Source organism: Monodon monoceros, unplaced genomic scaffold, assembly GCF_005190385.1.
Source record: "Monodon monoceros isolate NGI ecotype Baffin Bay Population unplaced genomic scaffold, NGI_Narwhal_1 Super_Scaffold_18, whole genome shotgun sequence".
NCBI lineage: Eukaryota > Metazoa > Chordata > Mammalia > Artiodactyla > Monodontidae > Monodon > Monodon monoceros.
In genome coordinates this window covers 44,162,909-44,184,321 of record NW_021703774.1, presented here as the reverse complement: position 1 = coordinate 44,184,321, position 21,413 = coordinate 44,162,909, and the positions used below count along the sequence as shown (strand labels likewise).

The window sequence follows — 21,413 nt, the reverse complement described above, 5'->3', positions numbered from 1 at the left end:
AAGGACCATGCTGCCTTGTCCATCTCTGGTTCACTAGCACCCAGCATAGTGCCTGGAATACAGCAGCTCAATAAATAATTGTTGAATGAATAAAACTGAGCAAGTCACTTAATCGCTCTATTCTTCCCTCAGTTTTCTCATTTACAAAATGGAAATAATAACTGCTCTACATATCTCATGAGACTGAGAAAACGAACAGAGTTAGGATTTGAACATAAAAAGTACCATACAATGGCATTTTAATACTGGTATATCTATTAAATATGCATGTTTATATAACAGGCCAATCAATGGCAAGTGGTTCAGCCTCCCCTATGCTTTCATTTTTCTTTTTGGCATAAGTATGGCTAGTCCTTAATCCTCTCAGATGTATAAATGGATGTGCTTCCTCCAAATATCAGAAACCAAGAATTGATTAAAGTTCTTGAGTAAGTCTCAGGATGGGAAATAAATGAGTTTAGAATCCACCAAAAAAAAAAAAAGAAAGAAAAAGAAAATAAACAAACGGGACCTAATAAAACTTAAAAGCTTTTGCACAGCAAAGGAAACCATAAACAAGACCAAAAGACAACCCTCAGAATGGGAGAAAATATTTGCAAACAAAGCAACTGACAAAGGATTAATCTCCAAAATTTACAAGCAGCTCATGCAGCTCAGTATCATAAAAACAAACAACCCAATCCAAAAATGGGCAGAAGACTTAAAGAGACATTTCTCCAAAGAAGATATACAGATTGCCAACAAACACATGAAAGGATGCTCAACATCACTAATCATCAGAGAAATGCAAATCAAAACAATGAGGTATCATCTCACACCAATCAGAATGGCCATGATCAAAAAGTCTACAAATAAATGCTGGAGAGGGTGTGGAGAAAAGGGAATCCTCTTGCACTGCTGATGGGAAATGTAAATTGATACAGCCACTATGGAGAACAGTATGGAGGTTCCTTAAAAAACTAAAAATAGAACTACCATACCACCCAGCAATCCCACTACTGGGCATATAACCTGAGAAAACCATAATTCAAAAAGAGTCACGTACCACAATGTTCATTGCAGCTCTATTTACAATAGCCAGGACATGGAAGCAACCTAAGTGTCCATCAACAGGTGAATGGATAAAGAAGATGTGGCACATATATACAATGGAATATTACTCAGCCATAAAAAGAAATGGAATTGAGTTATTTGCAGTGAGGTGGATGGACCTGGAGTCTGTCATACAGAGTCAAGTAAGTCAGAAAGAGAAAAACAAATACCGTATGCTAACACATATATATGGAATCTAAAAAAAAAAAAAAAGGTTCTGAAGAACCTAGAGGCAGGATGGGAATAAAGACGCAGACCTACTAGAGAATGGACTTGAGGACACAGGGAGGGGGAAGGGTAAGCTGGGACGAAGTAAGAGAGTGGCATGGACATAGATACACTACCAAACGTAAAGTAGATAGCTAGTGGGAAGCAGCCACATAGCACAGGGAGATCAGCTCGGTGCTTTGTGACCACCTAGAGGGGTGGGATAGGGAGGGTGGGAGGGAGACGCAAGAGGGAGGAGATATGGGGACATATGTATATGTATAACTGATTCACTTTGTTATAAAGCAGAAACTAACACACCATTGTAGAGCAGTTATACTCCAATAAAGATGTTAAAAAAAGAAAAAGAAAAAGGAAGAAGAAGAAAAAGAAGGGGGAGAAGGAGGAGGAGAAGATTCTGAGTCACATGGTAAAACAGTAAAGAACAGCCCACTACCATGAGAAAATGATTTTGGCTTTAGATGTTTAATGACCATACAAAGGCAAGACACCATCTGGCATCTTCCAAATATTGTTCCCTAATAACAAATTTCACACTTGCTATTCTGGGATATGAGGGGAAATTAAAGAATAGCATTCTTGGACCCTGTATGCCTTTAATTAAATAATGCCCATACCCAGCCCCCTCTTCCTGGCTGAATCAGCTGTGTGATTGGTGTCCTTATGGAGGATGAGGTCACATCATGAAATACAGTCTCCTTGGAGATTGTAACAAAGTGCCTGGTACCAAACCAACCAAGACACTTAGCCTATGACTGACATTTAATCAGGGTCTTGGGAAATTATACTGGACCACAGGGAATAGAGTACCAGAAAAGGTAAATGAAACATAGAAAACTACCTAATGCTTTCAAAATTTGTTTCCTTTAATTACTTCCTTTATAAATCATTCCATAGATAAAGACAGCTATTTGCCAAATACTTTTCCAACAACATCTCATTTAATTCTCACAACCCTGCAACACAAACACTGTCATTCCTATTTTTTTCAGAGGAGTAACCTGAGACTAAAAGTGGTTAAATAAGGTCGGCAGGCTTTAACCCAAGTCTTCTGACCTAAAGCCCCACCACACACTTTGCACTATGCCACACTGCTCACATTTGCTTCTAGTCTGGAAGCATGAGGTCATTTGAGAGAATATGCATTTTCCAGAAAGAAACTGGAAGTAGCTCTTCCATTGCAGTTGCAGTATTTTGGGCTGCCCTATTTAGTGTCTGGTCTGGAGGTCTTTAGAGAAGGTGTCCAATAGTTTGCTGACCAAACGCTTCCAGACAATGAGAGAAATGGCCTTTGGAACCACATCCTCCATGCTTGCAAGTTTTAAAATTTGCTTATTTATTATGACCCTGACCTCCTACCACTCAGATGGAGAATAGGATCCAAAAGTCTGAGCCCCATGTTACCTGGACTTCATCCCCAGTGATCATTTCCCACGAGCCATAGTGTCCCTTCTCCTGTCGGAAGAATTGCACAGCTTCTAAAAAGGCTTGGACTTCAAATGTCGTCTGCTTCATGTAATCTAAAAGAAAGAGGCAAGGGCATTTAGCAAACAAAACCACTTTATTTTACATTTTGCCATGGTCCAGAGACCTAGCATTACCTGAATATTACAAGGGATAGAATTATGAGACACAAAAAAGTTAAGCAAGTACTGAATTCCAAATTCATTTGCAGGTGTATATCACATGACTTGCTCACTCTACCAGCTGATTAATTCTATCAGTTACTAGACATGCTGGTTATGACCAGAGCAAATCTATCCCCCTTTATCTCTCTTGTATTTCCCTCAGACACCCAGGCACTTAGTGGCTTTATGCCACCAACTATAACACCTCAGTAAGGCAGACTATTCCTCAAAGTCCCTCATGTACCCAAGGTATCCCCTCCCAGTTTCCCAAATAAAACTCCAATTTCTCTGTGACCTGATATCAACTTTCTGTCAAAAGGACATCAATATAATAGGCTGATTTATACAAATGAAGGATAATAATTGCTAACACATATAGCAAGATGCTGTTCTTCTAAGCGTGTTACATATTTCATTGAAACCTCACAGAAACCTCTGAGGTGAGTATTATCATCTCCAGCTTGTAGGTGAGGAGACTATAGCACAGGCAGCACAGAAAGGTGAATTAATTGCCAAAGGTCATATACCAATAAGGGTATGAACTCAGATAGTTTGACCCAAGAGCCTGCTTCTAAGCGCTACGCTATACTACCTCACATACTAGTTTTTTGATTTCCCTTTCCAAACATATTGGATTTTAAAAGGTGTTTTATCTGAGAGGTAATATCCTACCACAAAGGAATGGATACCTAATGGTATAGGATTTTTTTTTTTTTTTTTTGCGGTACGCGGGCCTCTCACTGTCGTGGCCCCTCCCGTTGCGGAGCACAGGCTCCGGACGCGCAGGCTCAGCGGCCATGGCTCACGGGCCCAGCCGCTCCGTGGCATGTGGGATCTTCCTGGACCGGGGAACGAACCCGTGTCCCCTGCATCTGCAGGCAGACTCTCAACCACTGCGCGACCAGGGAAGCCCGATATAGGATTTTTAAGTGTGCTAAATGGCCTTCCTGGAATTCCACAAATCATACCGTGCATGCAAATATCTTCATTTCTGCAATGGACTGAATGCTTGTGTCTCCTAAAATTCATATGTTGAAACCCTAATCCCCAATGTAATGATATTTGGAGATGGAGGCTTTGGGAGGTAATTAGGTCATGAAGGTAGAGCCCTCACGTTGGACTTAAGCCCTTATAAGAAAAGACTCGCTCTCTTGCTCTGTCTCTCTCCTCTCTCTCTGTCTCTGTCCAGACATTGGATCTGCCACTGCCTTGATCTTGGACTTCCAAGACCATGGTATTTTTGTTAGAGCAGCCCAAACTGACCAAGAGAATTTTCATCACATAAAACTAGCTCATGGAGGATACAGTGATAACCTAATTATAGAAATATTAGCAGGAAAGTGAATTTTAGAAATAATCTAATCTAACAATAAAGAAATCAAATCTTAGAAAATGGAAATAAAGTAGGCAAAGTGAAATGACTGAAAGGGTCAAGTCTCCTGCCTCCTGCTTCTCCCCCAGTAGGACACAAAGTTCTCTTGCTAATAGCATATGATCTGTATTAATAGGGCAATATTAGATAGGTCAGTTGAAGGCAGCTGATTCACTGGGGGGGAGGACCTTCAGAGCTTTAAGCCAGTGGGATTGCTCAGTCAAGGACTCAATGGTTGATTCGGGGACTGAGCAGAACTAAAAGAGGATCAATCTGCTCTAAAAGGGGACAATCAATTAATGGATTGTAGATGACTCTTTTGAGATTGGCTTACTAGGTCATAAACCTCAGGAACTTGGAAAAGAGAAAATACAACTCAAGGAATAGCCTCTATATGAGTACAAGCAGGGCTTCCCTGGTGGCGCAGTGGTTGAGAGTCCGCCTGCCGATGCAGGGGACACAGGTTCGTGCCCCGGTCCGGGAAGATCCCACATGCCGCGGAGCAGCTGGGCCCGTGAGCCGTGGCCGCTGGGCCTGCACGTCCGGAGCCTGTGCTCCGCAACGGGAGAGGCCACGGCAGTGAGAGGCCTGTGTACCGCAAAAAAAAAAAAAAAAAAAAAAATCTAAATCAGAAAAAGGGCATGTCCCAAGAATCAGGTTTTCAAATTGAAGTGTTTTCTTCCTTGCCATTTATTTATTTGGTTTGGCAATTGATTTAGTGTTTAATCTTAGAGGTTTGGAAAACACAAGTTAAGGTCTTGGTATAAAATTGGCAACAAGGGGGCTGTGATATGGGGCTCAGTACACGGGGAGGAACTATACCAATTGAGATGGAAACTGTAATTACTACATTGAGATTCAAAACTGACTCATGTGCTCTTATTTTTAACAGCTGTTTTCATTTCCAGCCTAAGGAAACAAAGAGATGGAAGAAAATGTGGTACTTAGATGGAGTGAGTATTGCCAGACCCACGAGCCTGGGAATGAGGTTTAAGTTCTTCAAGTCCTTACAAGAAGCATCAATTTACTTCTTTCTCCCCTAGCTGACCTCAGTAACCGGAGGAGGTATCTGAAATCATGGCCATACCATCTATATCTATATACATATATATGTAAAGAAAACTATGACACTCCCCCTGATGGCTGCTTTTTCAAAGACCTTTGGAGAAAATAACTGAAGAAATGAGATTTGGAGGCAATGATGTGGGAGCCAGAGAGAAGTCAAGGAAGAAGTGGAAGAGCTAGAATGCAGCAGTGATGCAGGATGAGGCATGTTAATATAGGCAGAGAAGAAAAGTATTAGCAATCAAATGGACCACAAAGGAAATTATAGTCATCGAACAGTAGTAATGAAGTTTAAAAAAATAAGGGCATGAATCTCCATTCTGGACTCTACCATTAAGCCAGACTTACACTGGATTTTAACTACTCTTTTTCCTTATGGTAAAAAGGACCTAATCACTGATTTCATCATTAGATTTTTTAGATTATAAACGGAGTAAAGTAATTTATATAAAACTTTTAGAACACTATCTGTCACGTAATAAGTTGCTTTATGGATATTGGTTCTCATGATTATAAACAAAGTCCAATAGAAACTGCCAGATCATTAAGGAAATAAAGACAAAGGTTTGCTTTGTAAAGGACAGAACTACAATGCAATGCTCATATGATCTTCACTTCTTCTAAGCTGTTTGCCAAGGCACTGCTGAACTCAGCCAGAATGTACAGGTGTTTGAAAGAAACCAGATTTTCAGTTATTTAATCTACTTCCTGCCACGGATCCCATGGGAACAGATTCTGGGATCATAATCACCCATGCTCCTGCCAACAAGAACTTGAGAGTTAGTTCCATGGCCCCCAGAATCAACAATGGTTTTTGGTCTTTCGGCCCTCTCCTGCAAGCTGACTTAGAAAAATGGCAGGCATCAGCTCAGACTCTACTTTTCCAACATGCTGTAGTCATGAGGATGCTCAAGGAGACAGACGTGCTGGGGAGAACTTAGGCATCATTAAATCCAGCTCCTTCAATTTACGGATGAGGAAACTGGAAGAAGAAATGGTTAATTTCTTAGCTGAAGGTCACACAGCTGGTCAGAATCAGAGCCAAGAGTTGAAAAAGTGGCTCTGGCATGTCATAAGCAGCCTTGGCATTCATGCTTACTTAAATCATAGACTATGAGGGTTAGAACTGATCTCAAAGGTCACCCACCCCAAGCTCTTTTCAATGCTGGGAGACTTCAGAATCCCTGAGACACTCGTCCAGCCTTAGCTTGAATATTTCCAGTAACAGGAGGCTCACAATTTAATGAAATAGTCTTTTTTGTCACTGAACTGCTGTAATTATTTGAAAAATTTTCCTTCTGTTGAGCCAAAATCTGTTTCCATGAACTCTCATTAATCCTGCTTCTGCCTTTCAGAGCAAAATAGACAAGTTTGCTCTTCTTCCATATGGTAACTAAAAGATAGCTGAGTATCCTTATCTTCCTGCAATCATCCTTTAAACAATATAGTTTGGGGATTTTTAAAAACTTGGCCCTCCTTTTTCCTTCCTTCCTTTAGTGACCAATTTGAATCTGTCAATATCTTTCTTAAATTTGGACCTAGACTGAATACAACATAAAGAGTATTGTCTAACTAGTGCAAATAATGTAAAGTAGAAAGATTACTTTCCTTTTTCTGGTCCCTAACCTCTTTTTTAATCAACCATAGCAACCTGTTGGCTCATACATTTCCTGTAGTCCAATAAAATCCCTACAACTTTTTCATAAAAAACCCTTGTCAATCTAAGCCTTTTCTAACCTATACTTCTGCTTTTGATTTTGAAGTGCAGGCTTTAACATTACCCCTGTTAAAGTACAACTTACCGTGATCAGTTCAGTGACCTAGAGCCTGCCAAAATCATTAAAAAATTGTAATTCTGTCCCCAGACTCCCTTTTTTACCTCGGTATCATACGAAGATTTGGTGGGCTTAACCTTCTGTGTTTCTATCCAACTCACTGACAAAAACATTCATCAGATCAAAGGTGAGGACAGAGCCCTGGGAAACTCTAAACATTTTAGGAGACATGTGGGAGACACATCTTGGCCATTCACTCAACAATCGCATCCTCGGGACCAAGACATGTCTATTTTCCTTAGTCCCTCCCTAGTTCTCATCTGTGCAGCTGCATGGAAAACTCATATTTGGGAGACATGATTAAGGACTTTTGCAAGGGAAAGAAAGCTTCTCTAGGCCCCTTGGGGACAATTATTCAGGGGTCCAGCCAGAGAGAAATCGTTTTTGTTTTTTTTCCACTTATACGGATTTACTGCATGTCTGAGTCAACTGAAACGCCAAAGCTCCAAGGCCTATGTAGTCATCCTGGATTTTAACTCTGGCTGCTGTGTCGGGACTCCCTGACTCGGGCTGGGTTTGGAAGCTGCCTTGTTATTTTATTTTATTGGTAAATGGTGCCAAGCCATGTTAGCTGATCTGCCTGGTGATTTGTGAAAGTTATGTAACAGCATTACTCACTACACTGCTATGGGGTTCATCTCACTAATGTACGCTTCCAAACTGTCTTCAGCTTCAGGTCATATGTCGTCTTTTTTTTAGGAGACCTGCAGCAAGGCTGTTTGTCCTAGTTTCTCTTCCAGAGCACAGAAGCAGCCCTGGGGAAAGTAACCAGCATTTACTGAATACTATCATGGAGTATGAACCATAAGAGATGTTTACACACACTGTCTCATATAATCCTTCCAATAATCCCATTAGGTAGGAATTCATATTCCCACTTTAAGGCTGACAAAGAAACTGAGTTTCAGAAAGGTTAACTAATCCATTTCAGCTAGTATATGGACAAGCAAGGCCTATTTGCTTCCAATGTCCTGTTATAACACTCTATGGTTTTATTTTTTTAACTTTTTATTTTGAGACAATCGTACATTCACATTTTTATAAGAAATAATACAGAGATATCCAACATATCCTCACCCAGTTTTCCCTAATGGAAATATCTTGCAAAAGCTATAGTACAATATCACAAGCAGGAAATTGACACTGATTCAATCTAGCCACCTTATTCAGATTTCATCAGTTTTACATGCACAGGTGGTGTGTGTGTGTGTGTGTGTGTGTGTGTGTGTATTGTGGTTTAACTTTAAAATTATTTTATTTTTTTTTATATCTTTATTGGAATATAACTGCTTTACAATGTGGTGTTAGTTTCTGCTGTACAACAAAGTGAATCAGCTATAGGTATACATATATCCCCATATCCCTCCCTCTTGAGCCTCCCTCCCACCCTCCCTATCCCACCCCTCTAGGTCGTCACAAAGCACTGAGCTGATCTCCCTGTGCTATGCGGCTGCTTCCCACCAGGCAACTATTTTATAAAGTTATTTTAAATTTTATTTCCTTCTCAAAGTTTAGAATCATATAATTCTAGAATTTGACTATATCACAGGGATCATTTAGTCCAAACCACTCATTTAATTAGTGAGCAGATTGAGGGCAAGATAGAATGTGATGTGCATTATTAAAAACAAAACAAAAGAAAACCCTCTCATTGGGATTAAAAATGAATGATGTCTGTTCTAATGAAATGGTAATAAAAGTTTTTATTTTTATTAAAAAACTTATTTATTCATGACCAACTTAAGCAAATATTTATTACCAAATTGTAAATAATAACTCTTATGAGAACTAGCCCCAGGTTTACTTAGAAGTCCCTGAATAGTATTCTGTAAACTGCCAGACGAAAATATTCATCTACTGGCCAAACCATGTCTGTGTTAGTGAGCACAGACCTACCAGGAAGAGAAGAGGAATAAGCCAAGAAAGAATGTACACCTCCTGAAGATCCAGGGACCCCAGAATGAATTATAATGGTGTTACTCTAGTTGAAAATACAAAGATACGAGAACTCACTCTGAGGATATAAAAGACTTCTTAAATAAATGGAAAAAAGGTGTTTCTATTGTTTTGATAGAATGTTTTAACCACGCAGAAAAACTGTATGCTTCATCTAGCTAAAAGCGGTACATCTCATGAATTTTTGACTTGTCAATAAATATTAAAAGGCTGTTTGTTAACACAGAAAATGAAGTGGAAATTACTAAAACAAGTGAAGACAAACTAACCTCATTTCCTTTAAACAAATTACATTGGTAGAATATAGCTACCTTTGACTTTGGAGACATCCTGTATCTAGATTTTAGCAAGACAAATATTAGAGCTTTACATAATTTTGACTGACACACTGAAGAAATTTAGATTAGTTGATAATGCAAACAAACATAATGAAGTAGGTAAATAGCCTAAATGATGGGTGCTGGTTAAAGGGCTGATGTTACTGACATCTTAGAGGAAAACATTTTCAATTACTTGGAAAAGGTAATATATAGACAGACAGACAGATAGAGATAGATAGGTAACCAGGGTTTCACTTAACTGTGAGCTCAGTACAAGTCAGTGGTGTGATACAGTTGTACGTAAAGCAGGTGAGGTTGGACCACAGGAATGTGGAATATACCAAAGACAATGACGGTTATAGATAGATTCTGAGATACACCACTCTGAGCTTATCATTATATACTTCCAGCTCATGCTGAGCAACAGAATATTTTACAAAAAATTTAAAAATAAAGAAAAAAAGGTGGAGTATTCTGAAGAAGACCAAGTAAATGAGGAATCTCACAGCCTTGGAAAGAAAAAAACTAGAGGGAAGAATTCTTTATCTGTGTGAAGATCTGCAATGTAAAAGAGGACTGGATTTGTTCCTTGTAGATTCCAGATACTAGAGTCAGGATAGCATGGTCCAAAGTAGAGTGTGGCAGATTTTGACTTAATATTTTGACTCAAAATTTCTAACATTTAGATTTATCTTAGAGTGAAATAGGCTCCAATAAGTTGTCAAAAGTTCCCCTCCAAGAGGAAGTGCTCCATCAGGGCTGAGTTACCTTGTAGAAAGTGTACGGACTTGCTTAAATCTCTCTATTATACACTATCATGACATTGTGTACCTCCTCACCATAGTACTTAGAACAATTATAATTTCATAGTTGTTAGTATAATCATTTTAATATGCCTTTTCCCTAGACTGTAAGCTCTAGGAAGACAGGAGACTGCTGTTCGCATTCATCACTGCATCCTCAATCCCTGGTCTAGTGTCTGGCACATAAGATAGAAAGAGAAAGAGGGAAAAGAAATGAGGGAAGGAAGGAGGAAAGAAAGAGAGGAAGGGAGAAAGGGAGGAAGGGAGTGATTCAAATACTAGAGAGAGGGCTGGATTAAATCTCCTTATAAATTCCCTTCTAAACTGAGATTAACAAAACCCAAGCACTGCGAATGAATCACATTCTCTTCGCGAGTCTTTTCCCTACCGTTGTAAAGAATTTCTGAAGGAAATGGATGTCCTCATCCCAATGCTTCTCAGACTCTGGTGAGCATCAGAATCCCCTGCAGGGCTTGCTGACGCAGACTGTTGGGCCCCACCCCAGAGTCTCCGATTCAGCAGGTCTGAACTGGGGCCCAAGAATGTGCATTTCTAACAAGCTCTCCAAGTGATTCTGCTGCAGGTGGTTTACAGACCAGATTTTGAGAAAACAAATTACAGAGAAGGAAGAGATACAGTAGAAGACCGTGGCTCTTGAATGCTTAGGGTCTTAATGAGGGCTTTCCCTCATTATCAGGTTAAGAAATGTCCCCTCTGCCAACTGCTCACCTATTTAACACAAATGAACCCTTCTACTTACTCAAAGTGATGTATAAAAATAGTACTATGACGGAGATTTATCAGAGGTATGTGGATAAGGAGCCACTTTAGGCAGGTTCGTAAGGACATCATCTCATGCAACTAGAACTCTACCCGTGGAAGGGAACTCCCACTCACTTCAGAGGCAATCATCATTGTCTGGACATAAATCCTCAGATGCAACCCTAGTTAAACCTCATTTTCCCTTTTTTGGTACTCAGTGGATATGTGGACTATATCTTCTGTGGCAGCCTTCTTTTCTTCAGCATATATTATCTCACTTTCTTTATCTTAATTTTTTTCAAAGTCTCAAAGAGATAGAAATGACCTATGCTCTCATCTCTTCCAAAGGTAAGGATGGTGTAATCGAACTCCTGGTAAGGAAGGAGGAAATAGTTTATTCTTTCCAAATACCGTGAAGATACTCTGTGCCCTGAAGCTATATTCGTTGAATATGTCTTCCGTGGCCCTGAAAGAGTTTGTCTATCACCCTATGTATCTAAGATACCTGGGCAGAGTCAGGCCAAGAGAACAATGACACAATCAGTCATTTCCTATCTGCCCAGGACAAACATATATGGCTTTACATGGGTGAGATTTATATTCTAAGACAGTGAGTGCAGAACTGTTTCCCAATCCTCTAATAACTATTTGTGGAGATGATGCTGAAATGCCTCAGGAGGAAAAAGTAATTACACCCAAAAACCTAAGCAAAACAAATGAAGACTATCTAATTTACTCTTTAAAATGTGAATTTTAAAAGAGTTCTTTATGTAATGTTTATAGGCCGTTGTGACAGTGCCCACACTCGGGTAATCTTTCAGCTCAGACCACGGAAACTGGGTCAGGTGCCTCCCACTGAAATTGTGGGGAGTTGTGTGGTTTACTCCCTGCAGGCAAAAACTTAACCACACAACCTGGACACAATTTAAAGCAAGCTTGAGTGTTCAAATGCATAGGGAAGATGCTCCTCTAGCCACAGACTTGTCTTCCATTTTTGATGACACTGTCTCTTATTCCTGGAAATAACTGTTTACACATGGGTCTTGGTATAATTTGTCACTGCAGAACACAAAAATATTAGGGAAATTCTTCCTGGCTGATTCTCTGGATGACCTTAATATTGTGAGTTCAGAACACCTTGCCTAGTCTGTGGAGGCATGCTTCCACAAGTAAAGGAAGAGGTTTACATTAGGGAACAAATCACTGGTGCTAACTGGCATCACTTCACCATATCCTAGCCTGACACACCCACAGAGTGTCCTGCTGTCTGATGATGTATCTGGGGATTTCTCACTCATCATGATCATTTATCATCACCAGTGATTAATAATAGCATCCACCTTGCACTTGTCAGAAGATTTTACAGTTTACATCTCATTTGATTCTCACAGCAATCTCATGATACAGGTAAGCCAGATGTAATCATTCCCAGGTAGAAAATGGAAAGAAGTGAAAATCAAAGAAGTTTAAGTCATTGCCCAAGGTCAGATGAATACATAACTCCTTTTATCAGGTCATCAAATGCAAGTTAAAATAATCGGCAGAAAGAAAATTTCTACTCCCATAAAGACTCAATATCAAAAAGGACCTAACCTTACTTAAAAGTTCTAACTACAACAGAAGTTGTAACTACTTTTATCTAGGATAAAATATCTTAGTTTCCTATATTATTTATAACAGTTTTCCAAAGACCTAAAAAATTAAGTTGACCCATGCTCCATTCCCTTCCTAAGTAGGTACGGCAGCCACAGACTCCTGGAACCCATTATCCTGCCCTGATTAAAAAAGTGAGGCTAGTTAATCCACAGTCTCCTCCTTAGGTTTGGGGGGTCACTATATAGTTTAGTCCTCAGGTTCTTAGGGACCAGATCACTTTATAAAAACTAGGAACTTCATGGGCTTCCCTGGTGGTGCAGTGGTTGAGAGTCCGCCTGCCGATGCAGGGGACACAGGTTCGTGCCCTGGTCTGGGAAGATCCCACATGCCGCAGAGCGGCTGGGCCCGTGAGCCATGGCCGCTGAACCTGCGCGTCCCGAGCCTGTGCTCCGCAAAGGGAGAGGCCACAGCAGTGAGAGGCCCGCGTACCGCAAAAAACAAACAAACTAGGAACTTCAGCAGTCATGTACCAATAAAAACAGTGTCCACATTCCTGACCTATTACAAGAAGGGGCAGTGCTGCCAACAGAGTTCTTTTTAATTTCTGGGTTAGCTGAGCCTATTATATGTACCAATTTTGCAAAATTGTTTTAAGCCAAAAGACACTTTGAAAGCATCTTGCTATTGGGGAGGTTGAAGGCCTATGACTCTACAGCAGCATATACTGTGCCACTAAATGATCCATTGAATGTGCTTTATAGGGCAAGTATGTGTTTTATCATGAAAACTCTTAGGCATTCACAATGATTTTCAGTAAAGTCCAAGGAGCATCTTCTTTAATAAGTTGGTTAACAACAAGTTTAAGCAAAACATGATAGGAATACTGAACGGAATATTATGCAGTCACTAAAATAACAACTATGATGACTTAGACAAACTGTGGAAAAGCAGTTTGGGGAAATTTTTAATTGCAAAATCCAGGTTATAAAAATTACACATACATCCTGATTAAACAATGTAAAATATGTACTCATAAGAGCATTGACTGGGAGGGAATGCATAGGAAATGGGAAATGAGTTATGGGGACTTTGTATTTGTGACTCAAACTTTATGAAATGTATTATGATCCTTAGGAAGATTCGTGATGACCTAATGAGTTTTCTTGTTTTGTTTTGTTTTCTTTTACCAATCCTCTCATGACCATGAACAATATTTGCCCCTCCAGAGTCAAAACAGTCCCGTGGCGGTTTGTCTCTTAAATCCTCAGAGCACCAGCAGTTGCCAAATCGTGGCATGTTCCATGATCCCAAACATTCAGGGTCCATAATGAAGTGTTTGTCAATTAACTGATGTGAGTGGAACAGCGTTTCTCTCCCTCAGGACAGGTGGGACCCAAGCCTGGCTCCTCATGCAGTCCATCAAGCAGTTTCCAGTGTGATTTCAACTGAAGAGGTCATGCGTTTTGTCCTCTCCTTAACCATATTGTTTAGTGTGGTTCACTCAGAATAGGTCTCTGCTGACTCCTTCAAGTGTTTCTCTTCACAGATGGAGGGCAAACCCTTACATCTTGGAGCCCTTTGAGCTTGTCACAAATATCCTTTGAAGTATTCCTATCCTCAGCTTACCATGAAAATTGAACAGGGTCACAGGATGACATAATGCCCTTGAGGACGAGGATGGTCATATCCATCACTGTATCCTAAGGCCATAGCACGGTGCCTGGCACCAAATGTTCTTCTGAACAGAGCAATGAGCAAAGAAATGAACGACGTGATAATCCAGAGGCACCATGGAACAGTGCGGACAACCGTCTACAGGGGATAAAAACTGCGTGCTATTTCTACTTCTGCCCCTTCGGCTGTGGGACTTGAGGTGAGTTACTTTGCTACCTTGGGCCTAATTCATCTCCCTTGAAATGAGAGGCTGTCAGGTCTCCGTCTTCGGCTATGAAATAGTGTAACCCTATGATAAACTGCAAGTGTAGTTAGTTTATCAACACTTGGCTAGAGCTTTCCATGACAGTGTTCCAACCTGGGGATATAAAGTTCCAGCTGCAGGACCACTTCATCCTTTGCTTCACACTAAACTTTCTCTCTCTCTCGCAAATAATGTGTCTTTCTCTGAGCTGCAGAAAGTAATCAGTGTGGCTATTAGAAAATATTAACTTACAGATGTGGCTTTCATTACATATTCTATTGGCTAGCGCTGATCTAAATGTCTTGGCCCTCCCCTTTCCCCTTTCATTAACCTAAATAACAGTTCAGTTTGTGGTTATTATCACTGGGCTCCCCACCTGGGCTATTTAATTAATTATGCCAATAAAATGGTGAAAATATTTGTTTGCCATTTCATGATCTATGACAAGATTATAGTAAAACTGATTCGTCTTATGTAGACTATTAAATCATTGACTTAAGTCATATGGGCTTGGTCTCTAAAATACCCTTATTTTTTCTTGAAAAAGTAGAATCTGCCTGATATCTTAACTTTTAACAAAAGCATGTTGATTTGCAAAATCTTCCAGTTCTCCAGGAACACCGTCATATTAGTTTGGATGTTTATTTAAGTGTAAACTATAAGATCATTAAAAGACTCTATCTCAGCCAGAAACTTCTCTTTTATAAAATGCTGCAGAATAGAACATACTATATCCTTTATCCAAATCAGAACTATCAGGTGGGATATAGGTCGGTTCTTAATTATCTTTGTTGACTAAGGAAAGTGATGACAATGATAATTCTTAAAACTTTGTTTGCTTCTGTATGTTTTTTTTAATTTTTTTTTTTTTTGCGGTACGCGGGCCTCTCACTGTTGCGGCCTCTCCCGCTGCGGAGCACAGGGTCCGGACGTGCAGGCTCAGCGGCCATGGCTCACGGGCCCAGCCGCTCCGCGGCATGTGGGATCTTCCCGGACCAGGGCACAAACCCGCGTCCCCTGTATCGGCAGGCGGACTCTCAACCACTGCGCCACCAGGGAAGCCCTGCTTCTGTATTTTGTGTCTACATTTTAATTCAGAAGAGTCTGATGTCCCAGTGATTCTCCCTCTATTAAAACAAAGAACAAAGTTGCCTGATGGGGAACTAATTTGTGCTCGGCTCTTCCTCCTTCCTTACTTTAAGGGATGGCGTCTCAGACCGATGCTGGTTGAAACTACTCCCTTCCTTTTCCTTCTTTTGCTCCTTCTCCAGCTCACACGCCGAGAAACAAACCTTTCCCTGGGCTGCGTGAAGTAATCAATACTGGCTCTAAAGGTTTCTCCCAGGGTAACAGAAGGGAAAGTGGGAGGGCAAAGAGACTCTAGACCAGCGCTGCCCGGTAGAAATATAATGAAAGCCACATATGCGATTTTAAATTTTATAGTAGCCACATCATAAAAGTAAAAAGAAAGTTAAGATTAATAATATATTTTATTTAAACCAATATATCCAAAATATGTAAGCAATATAAAAATTATCAATGAGATAGTTTACATTCTTTCTTTTTTTTTTTTTTTTTACTAAGTTTTCGAAATCTGGTGAGTGTTTTACACTTTCAGCACATTTCATCTCGGACTATCCACGTTTCAAGTGATCAGTAGCCACAGGCAGCTAGTGGCCACCATGTTAGACTGCACAGCTCTGAATGTTCATGGTTTAAGTTCTATTGTTTATCTGAGTGGGGGCAGAGGAAGGAGGCAATAAAAGAGGGCACGCCACTGCACGCCTGAACGGTATTCAAGCAGCATGATTGCAAAGGAGATGTATTCAGATGTATTCCTACTCTAAATCAATAAAGAAGGAAGAAACCTGACTTTATCTCTAATTCATCGTTACACACATAGCACAGTTCATCTACTAGAATAATCCTAGGAGCACAATAATGCGTGAAAATAAGAAAGAAGATGACTTGCAACAAGTCCTTATATGGATTAAGGTTAGAGTTGAAGACCCTTGACAATTACATCTCACTCATAAGCCCTGCCCCATGGGCAGTGAGGAATCCTTACGGCTTTAACTTTGAAGCCTCTCTAACAACAATGCTGTATCATAATAGTTCTGCTTAGTGTGGCTAACCAGCAACGGACATATTAGATGAGATCATTTCCAAACAGGATACAGCCTTACAACAATCTGCTATATTTGTAGCAGCAAATTGTTCACCCCTCTCTTATGTTCCACCAAAAAGAAAAAAAACAGCTAAAATGCTTGATGGATTTAGGTGCCTCCTGTTCCTACTGTAGACAATCTCAGTAGTTGGTATAGACTTGAATTACATGATGTAACCAACTCATTCCATGGAACTATTTGGAAGAATTGGCCTGATGATCTAATTCTCTTATGGTAAAAAAAAGAAAGAGGAAATAAAAAGAAAACTTCAATTCTTTGGAAAGCTTTGGAAAAGCTTTGGAAAAGCTTTGGAAGTATCAAAGCTTCTGAATGCATGAGAGGAAGAGAGAAAGAGAACATGCCCACACATCTCTTACCTTGATGTGTTAGTTATAAGCAAATATCTCTTGAGTATTCACAGCTCTTAATGGTATTTTTACCACTAAGGAAGACATGATGGAATCATAGAACTAGAATGGACTTTTAATGTCTAGTTCATTTCTCTACGAGTAGGGTAGCATTTATTTATTTAATAACTGAAATACCACATAAATTATTCCAGACCTATGATCATTACTCATAATAGTAAAAGCTAATACTTATTAAGTAGTACATTCCATGTGTGGGTTTACAAATCAAAATTAATCAAGTTTAAGTCATTCAGAAGACATTCTCTCAGTCTTTCCATACATCACATTTTAGAACACAAGAGTTCGCGTTCTCAGGCAGTTCTCCCTTGTGGGGGACCTACATTTCTCATGTTACAACTGAGAACATTTCTGCAAGTAGCATCTTCAATGGAGTTAGAAACACCATTGGAAAATCATTATTGTGTCTTCCCAGACCTTTTCTTTCAAGCTGAGTAATACAAGTATCTCTAAGATTCCTTACAGTTTTTATTTTTCAACCCCGTACTTGCAGTTTTGAATCTCCTCTGATAGCACTCTACAACTCCACATTTCTTAAGTTTTAGGCTGGGCGTAGTTCTTCCTATTTAACTTAATATTAACATAATCTTATTTAATATAACCTTATTATATTTAATATAACCTTATTTTATACTGCAGCCTGCCCTGACCCCTTCACTTCCAGCACCCTTAAACCCCCTTAATCTCCCCTACTATTTTTCCATAGCACTTATTACCTTTTATCATATTTCATAATTTGCTCATTTATTATGTTTATGGTTTATGTGCTGTCTCCCCCATCGGCCCCTAACTAGAATATAAGTGCACAAGAACAGGGATCTTTGTTTTGCTCATTGCTGTACCCTGAGTTCCTAGAATAGTCCCTGGCACGTAGTATATGCTCAATAAATATAGACCTGGTCAGTGTAAATTCACAGTTTCTAATTAAGTTAATGTATAAGTATTCATCTAGACACACGTTTCTAGCTGAATCGTAAGTATATCGGGCAAGACACAATTAAATGTCTAAATTTAAAATAAATGTTTATTTTATTACAATAGAGAAGAAAACTGGGTTATACTGGAAGTATTCATTCTTTAAAAAGTTTGTTACTCTTCAGTAGCAAGGATTGGGAGCACTGATTATTTCTGTTTTAGTCCCATATTTTTCTAATTATGAACACTAAGTCCACAAATCTAGAATATTCAGAGTTATGTTCACTCACTTCTCAATTTAAATATAGGTATCAAATATTAAATCTATTTTAGGCTCCTAACACCTTTACCTGTATTATAAGTTAGACCTCATAATTTTAGATTAAAAAATATTGTGCCTACATGCTATCTGGAGAAAACAGACCCAACTTCCATCTTTTAAACAGCAATTTTATTGATGTGGGTTTGTTTTTGATCTCCATTTTATCCCCAATGCTTATTATGGTGCCTAAAATATAGTAGGGGAAAATCTTAAATTATTATTATTTTTTTTTAAAAATGAAAAATAATTCTGGCAAACTAGGAAAAATTTGACGAAAGACGTTTGGGGGAAAAGCAACAAATACGGTGTATTCTAAAAAATTTTAAAGTAGGGAAAAAGTGATAACTGATTGATGTAGAACTGAGAAAAATCATATTTCAGCCACAATCATTGCACCTATGGCCTAATCCCTATCATATATTCACTCACTCACCAAACACTGGTTGAACATGTTCTATGTATGAGTCACTGTGAAGAATTCTCTGAATAGAAGGGAAAAAGATTTGGTTCATAGGCATGAAGTTTAGTGTAGAAAATAACGATAAATCCACCATCTCCTCACCATTGTATCCCCAGCACCCCAAACAACCACAGGGCAGATGTTCAATTTGGTAAAAGTGGTACAAAGAATGTCTAATTATCCATAAGACAATAAAGGGTGTAATAAATGCTATCAGAGAGAGCAGAAGGCCATGGGAGTTAAGAAGGGAAAGGAGTCTCTCTGGTTTGGGATGGGAACGTTTTCCTGGAACAAGGAGCTAAGTGGACAAGGATAGGTTGAATTGCGGCAGGTTGCGGGTGTTCAAGGCAAACGGAGGGGCATGATCCAAAGCAAAGAGGCAAACCACACAGAGCACACACGAGCTGTCCTCACCAAACAGCATTTCCTGTTTTCAAATATCTGAGCTACGAAATCTTCAAACCTACCTGCAGAAAGGGTTTTTAATTTATATTAAGTGCAGATATAAAATTATGTGTATGAGGCACCGTGCAAAGGACTGAGGACAGAGACTGGCACTTGTGGCTTCTCTACAGCTGCTAGTAGCTTTCCTTCCTCTCCTTCACTCAGTGTCCTAACTGCAGCCTTGAGCTTACTTGGCAGGAAAAGCGCACATTACAGGCATACCTTGGAGATACTGCGGTTCGGTTCCAGACCGCTACAATAAAGCAAATATCCCAATAAAGGGAGTCACATGAATTTTCTGGTTTCCCAGTGCATATAAAAGTTATGTTTACACTATACTGTAGTCTATTAAGTGTGCAGTAACATTATGTCTAAAAAACAATGTATATACCTTGATTAAAAAATATCTTATTGCTAAGAAATCCTAACCATCATCTGAGCCTTCAGTGAGTCATAATCTTTTTGCAATAGTAACAACAAAGATCACTGATCACAGATCACCATAACAATAATAATAATTAAAAAGCTTGAAATATTGCAAGACTTGCCCAAATGTGACACAGAGACATGAAGTGAGCAAATGCTGCTGGAAAAATGGCGCCAACAGACTTGTTTGATGAGGAATAGCCACAAGCCTTCTATGTGTAAAAAATGCAGTATGTGCAAAGTGCAATAAAGCAAAAGCACAACCAAACAAGGTTTGGCTGTACGACACTCTAGTGTATCCCCATTAGTGTGAGTCTGGTCTTTAAAGAGTTTTTATAATCCTCCACTGAATATGACATGTAATAAGTTAATACTTTCTAAAGTAATTTATAAATTAATGCAATTGGAATTCCAGCAGGCATTAGGGGATACTTAGCTACAATGAGTGTGGATTCATAAAAAAGACTATATGCCTAAAGTAGTCAAGAAAAGTATAACATGAATGAATTGTAAGGGGAAACTTCTCTTATCAGATATAAGAACATACAACAAAAATCTACCGTAATAGAATCAAAATCACATTAACATGGGAATAAATAGATCAATGAAAAATAAAAGAGAATATTTAGATAACCTAAAGATTATATATATAATGTTATATGGCAAAGATAGTAGCTTATTCAATTATTCAGTGGGGAAGGTTAGATTTAATAAATGGTGCTGGCACAACTGGTTATCCACTAATATACATATATACAAGTGATTTTCAGGAAGACTAGAGATTTAAATATTAAAAATAAAGCAATATAAAAACTTCAAGAAAAATCAAGGGAAATTACATAATAAGCTAGGGGTAGGGGAAATATTAACAAAGGCAGAAAATCCAAAAGCCATAAAACAAAAGATAGACACATTTGACTGTATAAAAATGAGACATCTTTGCATGGCAAAATATATCATAATGAAAGGTTAATGACAATATGATTAAATTGCTCCCAAATTCCTATATAGGTCCTTGATGTATTACATCTAATCTGAAAATATCTTCTTTACATTTATTTCACAGCTTTTCCTTCTTTAAAACTTGTAACTCCTTTGAGAGAATGTGGGTGACAAAATATGTTAATTGTATTATCAGTGCTAATAAATTAGATTTTTTCACTTTTCTCTGGATTATCTGGGGGGGGGGTTCCATTCCAGACACATGTGTGTCTCCTATCGTAATCATAGTTTGTAACTGTAAACTGACATGTTCCTTTTGGTGTCTGTAATCCTGGTTCATTTAAGAAAGATTACTATTAAAAAAAAAAAGAAAGATTACTATTACAGAAAGTGTAAAATTTTCTCAAAAACTTTCCCTATGCCTCTGTAGAGAAAAACATCTTTAAATAAATGTGAAATATTCTCATTTTTGAAATATGGGTGGCAAAAACCCCAATATGATTGGCTAATGACAACAGATAAATGATGAATTTGAGAAAAATGTTTTTAATGAAGAGATAGAAAAGAGTTACTATCTACAGATGAATGGATAGAGAAGATGTGGCACATATATACAATGGAATATTACTCAGCCATAAAAAGGAACGAAACTGAGTTATTTGTAGTGAGGTGGATGGAGCTAGAGACTGTCATTCAGAGTGAAGTAAGTCAGAAAGAGAAAAAAAATACCGTA

The 21,413-nt window shown here is 38.9% G+C and overlaps 1 protein-coding gene across 1 annotated transcript in view; it reads right to left on the bottom strand.

The window, feature by feature from the left end:
- The window catches only part of NIBAN1 (niban apoptosis regulator 1), a 160,496-nt gene that overhangs the window by 25,955 nt on the left and 113,128 nt on the right, over positions 1-21,413 (bottom strand). Inside the window, exon 6 of the mRNA XM_029228430.1 lies at positions 2,725-2,840. Within this exon, the coding sequence (XP_029084263.1) occupies positions 2,725-2,840 (116 nt within the window). The remainder of the gene's footprint in view (positions 1-2,724; positions 2,841-21,413) is intronic.